Source organism: Cyprinodon tularosa, unplaced genomic scaffold (assembly GCF_016077235.1).
Source record: "Cyprinodon tularosa strain WSP-4 unplaced genomic scaffold, ASM1607723v1 ctg194, whole genome shotgun sequence".
In the NCBI taxonomy this organism is placed as follows: domain Eukaryota; kingdom Metazoa; phylum Chordata; class Actinopteri; order Cyprinodontiformes; family Cyprinodontidae; genus Cyprinodon; species Cyprinodon tularosa.
In genome coordinates this window covers 922,088-939,889 of record NW_024038699.1, presented here as the reverse complement: position 1 = coordinate 939,889, position 17,802 = coordinate 922,088, and the positions used below count along the sequence as shown (strand labels likewise).

The 17,802-nt window shown below is 37.7% G+C and overlaps 1 protein-coding gene across 5 annotated transcripts in view; it reads left to right on the top strand.

Annotated features, from left to right (window-relative positions):
* Positions 1–17,802, top strand: part of LOC119782496 (PH and SEC7 domain-containing protein 1-like) — a 114,681-nt gene that overhangs the window by 48,407 nt on the left and 48,472 nt on the right. For 2 of the 5 annotated variants that reach the window (XM_038283489.1, XM_038283492.1), the window contains 5 exons: positions 3,472–3,663; positions 6,769–6,849; positions 7,445–7,557; positions 10,385–10,443; positions 12,478–12,567. In XM_038283489.1, coding sequence (XP_038139417.1) covers positions 3,472–3,663; positions 6,769–6,849; positions 7,445–7,557; positions 10,385–10,443; positions 12,478–12,567 — 535 coding nt within the window. Of the gene's footprint in view, positions 1–3,468; positions 3,664–6,768; positions 6,850–7,444; positions 7,558–10,384; positions 10,444–12,477; positions 12,568–12,647; positions 13,696–17,802 lie in introns of those variants that run through there. The other 3 variants (XM_038283488.1, XM_038283491.1, XM_038283490.1) reach the window with 2 other exon arrangements.

Here is a 17,802-nt window from a genome sequence, read left to right as displayed (position 1 = left end):
CGGCACTGTCTGTGGTCAGTTACAATTTGGGAGAAGTGCAGAGTGTCTGCGGAGGGGGCAGGGACGGCTTTTTGTTCACTGTGACACCTACGCAGAGGAAGTATAAATCAGCCTTTAGTCTGTACACGTCTGACTTTCAGTACAAGACACAGTCCTGTCATCTGCAGAAATACTCAGATGACTCTGCAGTCATTGGGTGTATCAACGATGGACAAGAAACTGAGTACGGGGAGCTAGTGAACTGCTTCGTGGCATTGGTGTGGAAACGGTCATCTCATCCTGAATGCCAGAAAAACAAGGGGGTGATTGTAGGAGTATAAACACCTTGATGGTCTCCTGGACAACAAACTTAGGTCCTTCAGTGTTAACAGCAAGATGCTGCATATCTTCTATAATGCTGTGAAGGGTGTGATCTATCCTGCCATCATCTGCTGGGGTAACAGCATCAGAGCAAATTACTTAAAACAAAAGTTTTCAGAAAATAAATAATATTATGGACCCTGAACACCCAATTTAGAAAAAAAAAAACTGTTAACAAAATTTGACTTTCTTCGGCCAAAGACTTCTTCAGATCTGGTGCAAAACAAAGCACTACAGAATATTTACAACAACTTACTAAAATGAGTTGCAGCAACATCTAACTTCCCTTTGGGGTCAAAAAAATATTTTTTTATTTAATTGAAATCTAGCAAAGACCGAACAATCAACAATCAAGACCGTTTTTCTCTACAGTCTGTCCCAACTACCAAGTTATAGCCCAGAAACTAATATTTTGAACATCAAAAACAGTGACTGACTAGAACATTGTTGAGCTTTGCAGGAAAATTTCTCCAAACACCTCACCTAGTTAACAACAATAAAGTTGGTATTTGACTCTATCTAGTTTTTCTGATTATTGCTTAAAAGCAAAAACACATTTATTAGCCACACCTTAATTAAAATGATGATTTGATACTTGTAAAATGATTTTTAGCTTGTTGGTACACTGTTTAAGGTGGCACATGATTTTCAGCTATTTTAGGGCTGTTCTTTCACTTATTTAACAAGACAATTTAAAACACAGAGCACTTTCCTACATTGCTTTTAAGTGTGCAAATCAGGTTCACACTCCAGCGAGTTTATAAACCTAAGAATATAGCCAATTATAAGGAAATGTTTTAAATCAAAACACCTTTGTGTTAGAATAGCCAAGTGAAAGGCCAGACTTTTGTCACTCTGGGAATGCGCATCAATTTTTGTCGACTGACGCTTTTCTTTCAATTTGTTTAAGCCTGAGGTATTTTCCAATCAATAATGGAAAAGCATTTCTGTCCCTATGAGCAAAACTTTCCGAAAAACGTGTACCACACTCTTCTAAAGAAAAATGTTCAAAACAGTGTATCATATTCTTTTCATGCCCTTTGTCAATCAGATAAAACACACTGAAGTGTGGTTTTGTAACTTGACAAAAAATGTGAAAAGGTTTAAAGTTTTGCAAACGGCCACAATCTGGTAAAACCTCCAGAAAAGCTCATTTATTAAAGGGTTTTTGACATGTTTCAGACAACTTTTGTGAATTCTAAATAAAATCTTGTGTTTTTAGACAGTGTTTGTTGAGTTTCCCATAATAACTGCAGGCAGTTTTTGTTTTCTCTGGCCAGCTGGCTCAACAAGAGAAGTTACACAGCTTGCAATGGCTGCAAAAAAAGCCTTCAAACCTTTTTTTTTAACTAAATGAACACAAAATCCTAATTTTCTCATCCATAGTTTAGCAAAGGCTCTAATAATTTGCATCTGTGACATAACATGCTTAGAATATTATTAGAGTGGAATCCAGATGTAATTAATCCAGATGTAATTAATTTGAACTTATGAACCAATCATTGCTTATGAGGAGCTTTTAGAAAAGATAGAAGAAGAGCAAGAAAGTTGCAAGACAGGATATGGTAATTGCAGTTTTTACTGTATAAGGTCAGTAATAAATAAATCTTTAAAGACATTGTGTTACTACATGTACATGAGTGTCATGCTTTAGATATAAAGCCCTCTGTTAGCACATTAATTTCACATTCAGATTGCTTTTTCTTATGAATTTAATAAAAATACAAAAATAACTCCATATCCATAGATTTTGTTTATTTCACTTTTTAACTACATTACATTCACCTATGTTAGTTCACCTTGTGTCTTTTATTTGTCACATCTTTACATACAAAGTTCAACATTGTGTTTAATGTTATTTCAAGGAATGCCATTAAAAGATTATTACCCATGTCAGTAATCAGTAAAAATATCTATTTTCTTCAGAGCACTGAATTGGGTATTTTATCTGGAACAATGTGGGGGCACTGGTCTAAGCAGAGATACCCAGAGCTTCTTTTTCCCAGACACATCCTCCAGCTCCTCTGGGGTAAACCGGAAGATTTTAAAGCCCACCCAAGAGAAATAACCCCTCTGACCTGGGCCATTCCTTGGACCATCTTCTGTTGAGACATGCCTGGAAAACTTACCACAAGAGGCGATCAAAATACATTTAAAAGTGATGCATAAGCCACGTTACCCAATTCCTTTTTAGGTGAAGGAGTAGCAGCTCTGCTCATGATTTTGGAACCGGTACAACTCACTCATAGTCTTGCTCTACTTGTACAGAAATTGAAAGGCTTAAGGTAAAGGATCTCTGACTCCGTCCACCTGGAGGGTACCATAAGAGACACAGTCGAATACCAGGTCCATAATGTAATGGGCTGGCTGGGAAAACTCCAATGGATCCCCCAGCATAGGGTTGACCCTAAGGGTGAAGAGCTGCTTTCATTGTTCTACAACCAGGAGTAAAACCATACTACTACTCCTTACCAAAAGTTGGACAAGTAGGCAGACGTTCTTCACCAGAACGTTGGTGTGCGGAGTTTATCCACTCTGTAGTAGGAACACGCTCCCCGGTCCCACTGGGTCCACCACACCTGTATGCCAGTCCAGGGGAACATAAATTACTACTCAATGTTGAAGGACAGCCCAAAGCATCAGAGACCTGAAATACTAAGGGTGGGTCTCATCCTCCCCCTCAGCCATGCCATCGTTGAGCTTTTTGAACATGACTTCGGCTGCAGTACAAGGCAATGTCCCTAGCCTAATGTTGTCATCTTCAGGAGGATTTTTGAACGGCTCATTTTCTGCCTCTAAGTCTTTTTGTCATGGGAAACCCTACTAGAGACATCAAGGCCCAAGAAAACATAGTATTTATTTGTAAATGTATTTATTCAATCACTGAAAACTACTCCACCAGGATAAGTTGGTGGTCCAAGAAAGGGTGTCCACCTTTTCTTGGATTCCTTTTCATGTATTTACAGTTCAAGTTTACCATGTACCATTTTCTTATGTTCTTTTTTTTAAATCATGAGTAAAAATCTGTTTCTGTATTCCATTTTGTCTAGTGCCTCATCTTAATCATTTCCTCAACTTTCCCTGTCCCTTTCCCACATACCCTGTCAGCAGGGAGAAGGGCCGTCTGGCGACAGACTCAGAGCTGGACCAGAACCTCAGTGACCGGCTGGGTCTGGGAAGCAGTGACACCTTGACCAACGGCAGCCACCGTGGAGATGTGGCAGCTGCCAAACGACTTGCCAAGCGTCTCTTTCACTTGGATGGATTCAGGAAATCTGATGTGTCACGCCACCTCAGCAAGAAGTGAGCAACGAGGGGTTCATAATGCTCTTAAAATGTGGCCATCTGGTTTTGATAGTTCTCCAGTATTGGTAATTTATATCTGTCACACTTTTTTACTTTTTGACTTATTTCTTAGTCTAGTACATGACAACTACTACACATTATGAGCTTTGATGACAAGTACAGGTTAATAGGTTAAGTGCTTAGGATATCAATCTAGAGCAGACATCCTGGAGCAATGCCATGAAGGAATGAGAAAAAATCCTGCAAAGACTTGAGACAGAATTTCACATATTATTTATCCTTAAGATGTTTATAAATGATATGACAGGTTTTGACTGAACAGCTCTTTAAATGGCCTAAAATCAAGTTTTCAGGTTGTCATATTGCGTTATTTAATTTGAACTTTATGAAAGGCTGGGACCATCTACTAACCTCTCTGAGAAATATGAATCTGGCTCATCACTGGGTCTTGCAGTATAATATTGCTCTTGAACTCATGATTAAATCAATACCGGAATTGTTATCTTCACATAAATCCAACCGTCTTCAGTGGCCATCCAAGTCCTCAGTTCTACATTCACTTGTACATTAAAGGTATAGTGGAGGATTTTTGCAAATTTTGCAAAAAACCCGCCCTCTCCACTTTTATTAAAAATGCACATGCACAACCCTGTTCCCACTCCCCAGTGGGAATATCTATTAAACGCATGCAAGAGCATGCACAATCCCATTTCTCCTCGTGCACGCTCTGTTTAAAAGTTGTTGTTTGCATTGCTTATACAAGCTTAATTTCCAAAAGAAGATTTTATATGTTTCCACTATGTCAGACTCACCACCGGTAAATGGAAATGGAAACAAGCATGTAGGACGGCCTTACGTAAACGTATAACCAGAGTGATTGACAATTAGGAGGACCACTTATTTTGATGATCCACCTGGAAAAAAAAAATATCCTCCAATATACCTTTAACATGAGCCTTTTTTTCTCCCAATATAAAAAAAAAGAATTAAAAATTCCTGTTGATATTATACTGCTAAACATAAGCAGAATTTATCCAAAGGCTTTTCATAGATCTGTAACAGAGGTTCTAATAATTGTCATGTAGCTGATATTTATAACTAATTCTTTAGGAATTTGGTATTTTGTAAAAAATTTAATAAAGAACTTAATAAACCTAAGTAATTGTTAAGTAAAAGGATCATATTTGTCTAGATTTTGTTGTGATAATGCAATATTTGCAGGTAATCCCAGAGCAAAAGTTCACCATAAGGAGTTAAGTTGAAAGATAAACTGCTGCAGTCACATGATCACATTCTTGGTAGATATTGGATTTCGTCTTCTCAGCTGCTGGGGCCTTTTTCATTTATGTCTTGGCCAAAATGTTTTCACACTTTTTGCAGCTCACTTTATCACCTGGGGTCTTTTCATGCAGAGCTGCAGTGTTACTTATAAACCAGTAGTGAAACGTGGAGCTCAGCAGGTTTCGTTAAAAAACATGACATGTTGTTCAGCAGATGTGCAAGCTGTACATACAACTTGTATTATTACACCATCTAATATTTCTAATCAAATCCGGCTGTTCTCCTGTGAGACCATAAGTGTCTGGAAGGACAGTTTTCTCTAAGTGCTGTTATTGCTTGCAATGTTTATTTGACAGACTGTTTACAGCCTTAAATGTAGTTCGGGCCCAAGGTTTTTAAACATACAATTTTGTTTTTGTATTTATCAAAGTTAGTTTTAAGTTCTGTTTTTTAAGACTGTGATGATATTTGTTCTTCTTTGATTTATGGAACATCTTTTAATTTAATTTTTATCATTACTTACTGGTAATTTACAGCTCATTTTATTCTGCTTTACCCTTCAACCTGCAACCTGTTAAAACAGACATTCAAACACACATTCCAGAGCTCGGAATATGTCTCCATTAACTCAGCACATGTAGACATTTTCTATCCTTGCCACAGATTCTTAGCTGGTTTTAGGTTTGGACTAACACGACAATTTGTTCATCTAAATATTTCTATTGTTAGTCTGGCTTTATGTTAAGACTCTGTCTTTTCTGCCAGAAGATGAATGTTGCTCCAGTTTTAAAGTCTTTTTAAGACTGTTAAAATTCTTCCTGTTTATTTATCAGCATTAGTCTTTCCATGTGCTCTGCCCAGTTTCCTTGTCTCAGCTAATAAAAGGCATCCCCTTAGCATGATACCAATAACACCGTGTTTTTGTGGAGGGATGTTATGTTTACTGAATAGGTTTTCCACATCACATTTTTATTTATTTAAGTTTCATTTTGCTCTGATCTGAGGAGAGCACCTTATCTCTCTGTTTGTTTGTTTGTTTTTTTGCAGATTTTTGCAGTTCTCTGTTTACAACCATCCTTAGCTGATCTTGTAGTTTAGGTGGATGACTATATCTTGATGGGTTTGCAGAGCACTGTAAGATGTTTAAAGTTTAGGATATTGTTCTTTACCTTAACAATGCCTTAAAGGTTGTTAATATTTTTTCACCATCCTGTCTGTTATGTTCCTTTGGTGTTCAAACCTCCGAGGCTTTCACTGAACACCTACTAAGGTGGACAATGTATAAGTATTAGGTGACTTCTGACAGAAATAGTGTGCAATGGTATTTTCTTGTGGTGTCAGAGGAATGAGGAGATGTAAACATCATACTTTTCCAATTTTATACCAGTTTTTCCATGTTCAAGTGTTTTGTTTGCGTCCTAGAGAAAAAAAATCACTTTGTTGTTCATTTCCTGAGTTTCCTTTTATTTGATACAGTGTTTAAACCAATCTTCAGTGCTCTAGTGTTCAGTCAGTCTGTCAGCTGGTTTGCTGGAACTGATGAGAAACTTATTTGGTTTAAAGTGTTTGTCTCACTTTTTGACAGATGCACCCTGGGAATCTCCTCTTTTATTATGTTTCCTTTATTCTGGCCTCCAAGTTAAAGCTGAATGATGGCACAAACAAAGACTTCTTCAGCAAAAGCAGGAAGCTTGAACTCTTTGAACGCTCAGCCTTTTTCCTTTCCTGATCCTTTGTTCTCATGTTTGTTCTTCTGTTGTTTTTTTCTGTCCTGTCATGGTTGCCTAAAATTGTTGGCGTCATCTGTCTGTTTGTTTGCAGCAATGACTTCAGCCGTATGGTTGCAGAAGAGTATCTAAGTTTCTTCAGTTTCACCGGCCTAACTCTCGACCAAGCACTGCGGTAAGAAAGCCCGTCACCTCTTGAATACAAACCAAAAATGCCTTTGATTAAAAATTAATGCCCACTATTAATATTTGAAATGTGATTAAAACTTCATTGTGTTCATTTTCTCATTTGAAAGTCATTTTCTATGCTTCACTATGCTTTAATCACAGATTCAGTTTTAGTAAAGCAATGACTTCTGATACTTCTGCATTTTTGTGAGCCTGTAGGAGATACTCTCCTCTGGTAAATACTGCTCTCTAGAGGGGAGTTGTGGTATTGCATTGTCATGTTTAGTTTACTGTTTTTTTGGACAAAGTCACTACTATAATTTCTCTAATTATTGAATATTTGTATATTAATATATGTAAGGTATACAGCATGCATTCTTCAGGCCACCATTATATAGTTTTAATCCTTTATAAGGTTAACTATATGTCAAGAAAATTACCTAAATTACCTATCTTTTCAGCTGTACAAAAAAATAAACACTAATGCATATATCTGTATTACATGCCGATGCTCGTAAGGATTCAAACGAGGTCACATTTGAATGCACAACTAGTTTTTTGTTTGTTAACCATCTGGCAAATGAATTGTGTTTGTGCTGCAGGACTTTCCTCAGGCAGTTTGCTCTGATGGGAGAGACTCAGGAGAGGGAGAGGGTGCTGTCTCACTTTTCCAGGCGCTACTTGGAGTGCAACCCAAAAGCCCTGCCATCTGAGGGTGAGGGCTGGGGGGAATACTCTCAGAGAGTCTTGAAGGATAAACTTTTATGTTGTTTTTTTTTTTGTTCTGCAGAAAATGCAGAAGGCCATTGTTTTATAAAACTGCATACTATCTACTATCTATCTATCTATCTATCTATCTATCTATCTATCTATCTATCTATCTATCTATCTATCTATCTATCTATCTATCTATCTATCTATCTATCTATCTATCTATCTATCTATCTATCTATCTATCTATCTATCTTATACACACTTAAACAAAATTATGCACACTCCTTGAACTTTTCCCCATTCAATGACATTACAACCACAGACTTCAGAGCACTCTAAATACAGATTAAATGCAACACTGTTGATGTTGTTGCTCCAATTTTACATGAGCTCAGCTCAAAAATCCTAGACTTTGAAGCCAGCGTTATAACACAGTCTGAAGTAAGTGGTAAAACTTGGATGCTGACTAAGTAAGATCTAAATGTAAACTCCAGCTAACCTCTCATATTCACCATGGAGGTTGACTCAAACTTTCTTCGATTTTCGTCTGAGCTACAGTTTATTTTAAATAATCTGGCAGTGGTAGAAAGTATATACAGTAGTTCAATCTCAATCATGATTTGGAAATATCTGGTACTTTACTTCAGCTTAAAAGAACATTCTTAACCGTAAATTAGTTAAACATGAGATCATCATATTATGTCGCATTGTTGCCGCTGGTTCTACATGTGTAAAAATCTCAATGAGGCTGTTAAGTCTAGGGTTGTTTTGTAGAAGACAAAAATAAAAAAAAGCTCTTGCAAGGCTCGGTTTAGGCAAGTGTAAGTCTGTTTTTTCTTCTTCTGTTTTTTTGTTCTGTTCTGTTTATTTTCTTCTTTTCTGTTTTTTTAATCATTCTAAATCTATGCATTTTTTGTAGCAATTTTTAATATTTTATTAATTTTAAACACAATAGATCATTTTGTTCCAAGTCAGTTTCCTATTATCTTTATCTTTGTTTTATATGGTTTTAGGTTTGATGCACCTAAATTAAAAATATGTTCATTGCCAGGCCTATGCAAAATTTAACAATACAGGTGCTGGTCATAAAATTAGAATATCATGAAAAAGTAGATTGATTTCAGTAATTCCATTTAAAAAGTGAAACTTGTATATTATATTCATACATTACATACAAACTCATATATTTCAGATGTTTATTTTGTTTAATTTTGATGATTACAAATGACAACAAATGAAAATCTCAAATTCATCATATCAGAAAATTAGAATATTACTGAAGACCAATAAAAACAAAGGATTTATAGAAATGTCGGCCAACTGAAAAGTATGAACATGAAAAGTATGAGCATGTACAGCACTCAGTATTTAGTTGGGCCTCCTTTGGCCTGTATTACTGCAGCAATGCGGCGTGGCATGGAGTCGATCAGTCTGTGGCACTGCTCAGGTGTTATGATAGCCCAGGTTGCTCTAATAGTGGCTTTTAGCTCTTCTGAATTGTTGGGTCTGGTGTATTGCATCTTCTTCTTCACAATACCCCATAGATTTTCTATGGGGTTAAGGTCAGGAGAGTTTGCTGGCCAATTAAGAACAGGGATACCATGGTCCTTCAACCAGGTACTGGTAGCTTTGGCACTGTGTGCAGGTGCCAAGTCCTGTTGGAAAATGAAATCTGCATCTCCAAAAAGTTGGTCAGCTGCAGGAAGCATGAAGTGCTCTAAAACGTCCTGGTATGTGGCTGCGTTGACCCTGCACCTCAGAAAACACAATGGACCAACACCAGCAGATGACATGGCACCCCAAACCATCACTGACTGTGGAAACTTTACACTGGACTTCAAGCAACGTGGATGAAGTGCCTCTCTTCTTTTCCTCTAGGCTCTGGGACCTTGATTTCCAAAGGAAATGCAAAATTTACTTTCATCAGAGAACATGACTTTGGACCACTCACCAGCAGTCCAGTCCTGTTTCTCTTTAGCCCAGGCAAGACGCTTCTGACACTGTCTGTGGTTCAAGAGTGGCTTGACACAAGGAATGCGACAGCAGAAACCCATGTCTTTCATACGTCTGTGTGTGGTGGTTCTTGAAGCACTCACTCCAGCTGCAGTCCACTCTTTGTGAATCTCCCCCACATTTTTGAATGGGTTTTGTTTCACAATCCTCTCCAGGGTGCGGTTATCTCTCTTGCTTGTACACTTTTTTCGACCACATCTTTTCCTTCCCTTCGCCTCTCTATTAATGTGCTTGGACACTGAGCTCTGTGAACAGCCAGCCTCTTTAGCGATGACCTTTTGTGTCTTGCCCTCCTTGTGCAAGGTGTCGATGGTCGTCTTTTGGACAACTGTCAAGTCAGCAGTCTTCCCCATGATTGTGTAGCCTATAGAACTAGACTGAAAGACCATTTAAAGGCTTTTGCAGGTGGTTTGAGTTAATTAGCTGATTAGAGTGTGGCACCAGGGGCCATCAATTTTGAACCTTTTCACAATATTCTAATTTTCTGATATGATGAATTTGAGATTTTCATTTGTTGTCATTTGTAATCATCAAAATTAAACAAAATAAACATCTGAAATATATGAGTTTGTATGTAATGTATGAATATAATATACAAGTTTCACTTTTTAAATGGAATTACTGAAATCAATCTACTTTTTCATGATATTCTAATTTTATGACCAGCACCTGTATGCTTAGAAACTAACTTTTGAAGCCTCTGTGTACAGAGGGTGCAGATCTGAAGCATGCAGGCTGGCCTTTGAGGATTGAAGTTAGACACCCCTGCAAAAAACATGTCAGATAGTCAAGAAAACTATTTTTCTATCCTGCAGATGCAGCTCATACCCTCACCTGTGCTCTGATGCTGCTGAACACAGATCTATATGGTCAGGTAGGTACCATTGAAGTTTGTGAATTAGAGCATTGATGTGATTTGAAATGTGATATTAGCTCACTGGAATGAAAGAGTCTTGCTTTAAACATAGAAGATTTACATTAGCTGTGACATTTTTCAGATACAAAATCACCACACAATCCTGATCTGAAGGTTTTTTACACTTGAGCCTCTTTCTCTGTTAATAATCTTTTCATTTTACAGTCGCAGCCTTCTTTTTAAAATCGGGGTCATTGGCAGCTCTGCTTGGTGAGGGCGCAGCGCCGTGGAAGAATGATTAATTAAAGAGATGGGAATGGGGATCAGCTCTAACAGAAAGTTTCTGCACATTTATACAGTTTTAATTTTGACCTAAGTACACAGAGAGACTGGTATGCGATGCAGGCCGTGACTGTGCAAACGTGATGAAAGCAGATTATTCACGTATGATAGATCAGCTGTATCAGACAACTGCAGAAAATTATTGTCAACACAGCTTGTATAGCGCAGTTAAAATGATCACAACATAATAGTTTCATTGAAGCTCTACAGACACCATCATGGCCAAACTATTCTGAAGTATCTTACATTTTTTTTTGTTGCAGTGTTTCTTGTTTCTGGGATTTGCTAAGAAAAATATAGCTCATATAATTTCAAGTGTTATTTTGTTTCCAAGGTGTGAAACTTTTCATTTCATCAAAACCCTGCTGCAAATTCTTAACAGTGTGCAGAAGTATGGGGAGTCCGCACTGGAAAAATGATCTAGAAATAAGTAAAAATGTCTTAAATTAAGTGTATTTCCCCTCAATTTGAGTAGGTAAATGAGATAGTTTGCAAATGGAATGAGTATTTTTACTCTGATAAATAAGATAATTAGATAATATGCACTTGAAATTAAACAATGCTATTCTGTTTTCTTATTCTAAGTGTAAATTGCCTTGTTCCATTGGCAAGATGTCTCTTCTACTACCTTAATCCAAGGGCAAATGCACTTATTTTAAGAAAAAAATGACTCGTCTAGATTTTGATTTTTTCCAGTGCGTCCGTCCATCCATCCGTCCGTCCGTCCGTCCGTCCGTCCATCCATCCATCCATCCATCCATCCATCCATCTTTTTATCAAATTGAATACAAAACAGGAGCATGGAGCATTATAAGAGCCTGTGACTATATATGTGACTATATATTTAAGCCGCGTCCCCTGATGGATGGTCTGAGTTGAACCGATTGCAAGTGAAAACTGTATTCTTATGTCAAACATCTATATACTGTATGCAAATTCTAAAAAGCAGAGTGTTCATTGAAAACAAACTCAACAGGAGATAAAAGAAGGGCTTGAATATTAATACATACAGTAAATACTAACTTTGAAATCATCATTCAGTGTTTTGGAGAAAAGCTATTTTAGGAATGTAGGTGTATTTCATTGGTCACAATAACTTATTTGGACTTCAATATTCTGGTTGAATGTATTTTGATCGATTAAATAACAAACTTGAATACCTATAATGCCACATATAAGGAGATTAAATCTTAAAGTCTAATGTGTTCATGATTCTGTTCTTTTTTGTTAATTCTGTAGCCTTGTTATCTGGCAAAAGCCTCAACTCCCTGCTAAAACTAAATTAAATGTGTTAAAGTTTTAATCCTGTTTAAAAGTTACTTACTACGGGCGTGCAGGTGGCACAGTGGTTTGCATGCATGACCCATGAACGGAGGCCTTAGTCCTTGATGTGGCCGACCCGGGTTCAAATCCGGCCTGTGGTCCTTTGCTGCATGTCTCTACCCCTCTCTCATACCCCCTTTCCTGTCAGCCTACTGTTGAAAAAATAAGCCACTAGGGCCATAAAAAACTAAACAAAAAAAAAGTTATTTACTATAACAAGAAGTGTCATTTAAGAGTGTTTCCTCCAGGCAAAAGGACTCTGTATAAGCCCCCAGGAGTAAGTTCTTTCAGGTTTATACCTAAAATACACTGTGTAGCATATGTTGGAAAAATACAATCAGGTATTTATTTTACATTAGAATTCATTCTAATCTATTTTTTCCCCAGAATATTGGCAAGAGAATGTCGTGCACGCAGTTTATTAGCAACCTGGAAGGACTGAATGATGGCCAAGATTTTCCCAAAGATCTGCTCAAAGTAAGTCCTTTTTATAGTCTGAAAAAGTCAGCACATGTGTTGGCATACAGGACTGACAGCAGGGTGGCTGTGTGTGCCAGCAGTGTATTGTTCCTCAGATCTGTGCGGCTGTCTGGCTGTTTGGTCTACGCTTGCTGCCAGCTGGCATCTACAACCTCTCCAGAGGCTACCAATCAGAGGCCTGCCTGGGCTCGCCATTTCCTGGTTTCGGCTACAGAAGATTAATTGCAGTTTGACCTAAAGTCCGGAGTTGTCAAATAAAATCAGCCACGGGGATATCTGAGAAAGACTTTTGCAGTATTCTATAATTTTATTCTCCCCAAACCTTGTTGACCTAACCAGATTACGCCTCTGCAGACAAGGTTCTGCCGGAGGCCTTGGGTGTGCTGCGGTAATATAACCAAATCAGTTTAGTGCTCCTGATAATGATGCTGGAGATATTATCTGCAGAGTGGTCCATCAACATGCCACAGGCCCCAGAGGGCCGGCCAACAGGTTGTAATGGAGTATTTATAATGCATGAAAGAGAGAAGGAGGCCGTGTCCTTCTGCTGCCATGATGAGACTGAAATGAAAAGCCGTGTCGGTTATTAAGGGCAGATAGGAGCCGCCTTGTGGCCGCAAGCAGATCCAGATAGAGACAAAAGCAGTCCTGCATCACTTCTTTTTTTTTTTAGACTTGAATAAATCAAAGAACAGTCTTTTTAATCATCACATGCTCTTTTATTCCTGCTCAGTGAGACTCCCTTCTGCTCTATCCTCGAGCCAAACGCTTCTCCCTCTTTGTCCGACTTATACTGGCTCCCGCTGCCTTATCTGAGCTGCTTAGCTGCAGTACAGTCAAATCTGGGTCTTGCTGCCACCTTTGTCATATCATCTTAGCTTGTTCTTTCCTGGATTGTGTCACATCAGATGTCAGCATCCGCTGTTTTCCTTTCAGTTCCCTAAAAACAGCTGCTCTGTCCATGAAAAGCACTATGAGGTGTGTGTGTGTTGCTCACAGGACTTTAGCTGTGCCATATAATCATAAAGCTGTCCTTAACTTAAAGATGTTGCAAAAACATAAAGATTACCTTTTACATATAGAAATTTTCTGCATTATGTACAAATAGAACAAGTCTGTATCTTCAAATCAAAATGTTTAGGGTTAACCAGAAAAAAAGTATGTTATGTTAGAATTTAACCTTTAATACCCTTCTAAATTTACCATGTACATTAATTTCAACATATTTGTTGTTGGAATTAACAACAATGACAAAAAAAATCCCAATCTTTAAACTCAACATATTCCTTATTTGGAATTGTGTTTATCTTAATTGCGGAGTGTAATTTATTGTCTAAACAGCCTTTTTTGTTTGTTCCTCTCCTCTATTCTCTGTTATCGCTTCATAATTTCCTGCTACTAAATGGCTTCCAGCCCGACCATCACCAGCATCCATGTTTCTCACATTTCCTCAGCTCATTTTCTTACTTTCCCATTTCCCCCCTCATGCCTGGCTCTGGTGTTTCGATTTACTGTGAACACACAAGCAATAAGCCTGATCAATGTTTCTATTGTTTTACACAATGTTTCACATTCTCTGCAGCTTTTCCGCTGTCAAAAAACGCCATTTGTTTCTACTCTATGAAATATAAATACGAAAATGTCTTGCACTCAAATTGTTTTTTTTTTGTGGCTTACAGTATTATATTAACCCCTGTTCATTGTAACATAATTCAACTAACGGAAAAACAAACAAACAGAACAATAGAAGCATCTCTATAAAAAAAAATCACTCTGTACCACAAGGACAGTTAAGTTTTTATAATTGATGCAATTTCATGCTGCAGTACTAGTAGAGGAATAAATGAAGCCAAAGAGGAAATGTCTAATTTTATTATCTCACATCTAAAGAGAATTAAATTCTTTATAGTTGCTAGAATTTTCTCACAACTCATATTACAAGTAAGATGCAGATTTATAAATAAACAAAAAGCTTTTCTATTAGTAGGAATTAAATATGCTTTTATGCTTTGTTGTTCACTTAAGACAATGATATATTCATACAAATATCACTAAACATATACCGCTCTGCTTGGTGTAGGTTGGACAAGGTATGTACTGTTTTATTCACAATTGTTTTTATATTTACAGTTAATTCACATGATTTGTTGATTTGTAAACATTTTCTTCCTCCCTTTGCTGTTAAATTTGGATTTTCCTGTTTTTCAGCAAATTTACAGGGTTTAGGTGATCAAGTAAGAGAGTTTAAGAAAAATAAAAAAGTCAAATTATAATAAAATCAAAAAAACTACAATTTGATAAAATTGATAAAATGCTGTTTGTTTACCCTGGAAAAATGAGTTCTATCTCAAGGTGTGAATCTGCCGTCCGGTTTAGTGCCAGTAGGGAGGATAAAGCAAATTCTGCAGCCCTGGCATCATAGACCAGCTTATGATTCTTTGCTTCTTATCTGTCATTGTTTATTTTCCCCAGAATGCAGCCATCTAAATAATTTAACAGTTCTTAAGGCTTCTTCAGTTCTAATGTGACCGATTGTTGTCAGCCAATCCAGCAGTGCAGTGTTTGTCAGTCGACTGCTTCTTACAACCACTTTGGTCTTCCCTCAAAGATAGTCTTAAACACACTTCTCCTGCTTCAACAACCTTTTAAATCACTCCTAAAAGCTTATTTCTAAGATCTGAATCTGTGAACTACCTGTCCTAATTTTTCTTAGATTTTTGTTTCCTTTTTACATGTTTTTTTTTCCAAATGTGCTTAATTCTGTACAGAACTTTCGTACAGTCTTAGACTTTATTTTGTCATTTTCTTACACAAGTGTAAACAAAACGAAATTTCGTTTAGAACAGCTCTCTGTTGTTGAGCTGCTACTACTGCCTCCAGCTCCTTAAGCACTCGCTTCTCCTTGCTCAGGGGAGGAAGAGGACGATGATGACAATGGTGTGAGGGTGGTAGCCCCTGACGGCCTAACTTATGCATAACGCACGGCAGCATAATGCCCAGGAAATGTCACAAGCCAGTGTCCTGAGGGGAGCAGCAATGCACCTGGAGGCGCCCGGCCTGCATAAAAATATTTCTTTGATCGCAGTATTAACCTAGCTGCTGATTACCAACCTCCCAAAAAAAAAAGAAATGATAAAAGAAAAAGAAGGAAAGAAGGTTTGCAGTCGCAGCAGATTCAGCTTAATGTCTGCTTGGAAGTTTGTTGGTCGTGGCCGTGGGAGTGAACGCAGGGAGGATCCATCACACTCACCTTCACGCTCACCCCATAATGCGAATGCAGTCTGGAGGAGAACATACAGTTTTCTCCTGGGAACCCCCTTTTATATCAAAACGCTGCCAATACACCCTTATTCAGTAGCCATAAGTTAGAAACACGTTGAGCGGTTGTCTGGAACACGTCCAATACATTGATATGTGTTGGAGTTTCTTAATAAGTTTTGCATAGGTTATGCACAAGTTACTCATAGGTTTTGGATAAGCTAGACACCACGGCTTATGAGTAACTTAAACTTAACGTATGTCAACGATACCCCTGTGTTCAGTTTATGTCAACTTTGTCTTTTGCTCCAGCGAGCAGATATTCATTTTTAGAGAAATCCTAGTCTTTGTTTATATCGTCTCTAGCAAACTTCTGTCTGGTTTCCATCTTTTACTTACAGAACAGAGTTTTAATGTAAATCCTTTTATTGTCCCACAATGGGGAAATGTGTTCTCACTGTCATTGTGTGGCGCCTGGGGAAAAATCAGGGGTTAAGGGTTTTACTCAGGAACCGCACGACTGAACAGCCTGAACCCCCTTTTTTTATCTCAAGCTGTCCACGTCTACTTCAACAGTTTGAAGAGCACAAAATTAAATGTCTAAGCTTCAAAGAGGTCAAAACTTCTTTACAATGTTATAAAATAATGTTCTAAGCATGTGAACCTTACATGACACCCATTTAATTTTCCCATTTTGTCCAACTTTATATCTCACCAGAAACTGTGTTCTTTATTTCTCTAAAAAGAAAGCTTTAAAAGGGATTTCCTTGAGTTTATTATATGGTTTATTTATAGGACTTTCATTGCTCTGTTGTTAAAACCTATATCTCATATTCACTTGTCCAAATATGTCAATAAAACACATTTTTAATTGACCATAGATCGTTTTGCATGAATGATTGACATGCTGTCCTTGTGCCACAGTCTGCTAAATAAGCATTCTTACAGCATCATTGTTCCTTTCCTCCTCCACAGCAGTCCTCGTGATAAACAAAGCTGCTGTTCAGTTACAGCGGCGGGGTTCCCTGCAGGATTTGAAACTCTGGCTGCATGCCCAAGCTTGTGCTTTAGTGAAAACTTTCTTTATTGTGCAGCTTAGAGACGCATAGGTTTTCACTCCCTCTCACTCTCTCCTCTCTGCTCTGCTCAGGGCTCAAAGCCTGAAGTGGGAGCTAATGATGCTCTGAAGTAGGTTACCAGCCCGCAGTGGAGCAGGAGAAAAAATTCTGCTGAAGTCAAACTGTAGTACAGCTCAATCAGAGACTGAACCGCTCTCTTCAAACAGTAATTAGGCGGATTGATGCTAATGAATGCATAGCAGCATTGATTGCGATGAAAGAGACAGATGACATTTCTTTTTGCTAATGGGAAAGAAAAAAAGGTGTCTGAAATATGCACTGAAAATATAAAGCTATGTCTGCTCTGATACAAAAAGGTCAAGTCTGATGATACATGAAGGCTTTTTTATGCAACCCTGTTGAAACCGAGACCCTCATTCTTTTCTGTTTGCTCTGTTTTCTCACATTTACAACATATGACTTCCATAGAAGTATTTTACAAGTCACTTCTGAAAGAAAATCTGCTGGTTTCTGCAAAAATGCTTGAGATTAAGTCAGAACAAGAAAATGAAAAACAATCCACTGGACTTTGTTTCCAAGTTTGAAGACGTTTCGCTTCCCTTCCAAGAAGCTTTTTTAATTAAAAATGTCAGGAATAGCGTTGAGTTCGAGGTTTATGAGAGACTTTTTTATGCAACCGCGAACTCAATGCTATTTCTTAAATTTTGAATCAAAAAGCTTCCTGGATGGGAAGCGAAATGTCTTCAAACTTGGAAACAAAGTCCAGTTTTTCATTTTCTTTATTTGGAATAACTATGACCTGTATGACTGAGACTCTTCGCCAGCAGATTGAGTCAAAGGTTCATACTCTAACAGAGTAATGGGGAAAAGGTATTCAACTATGTAGTTCAGTTAA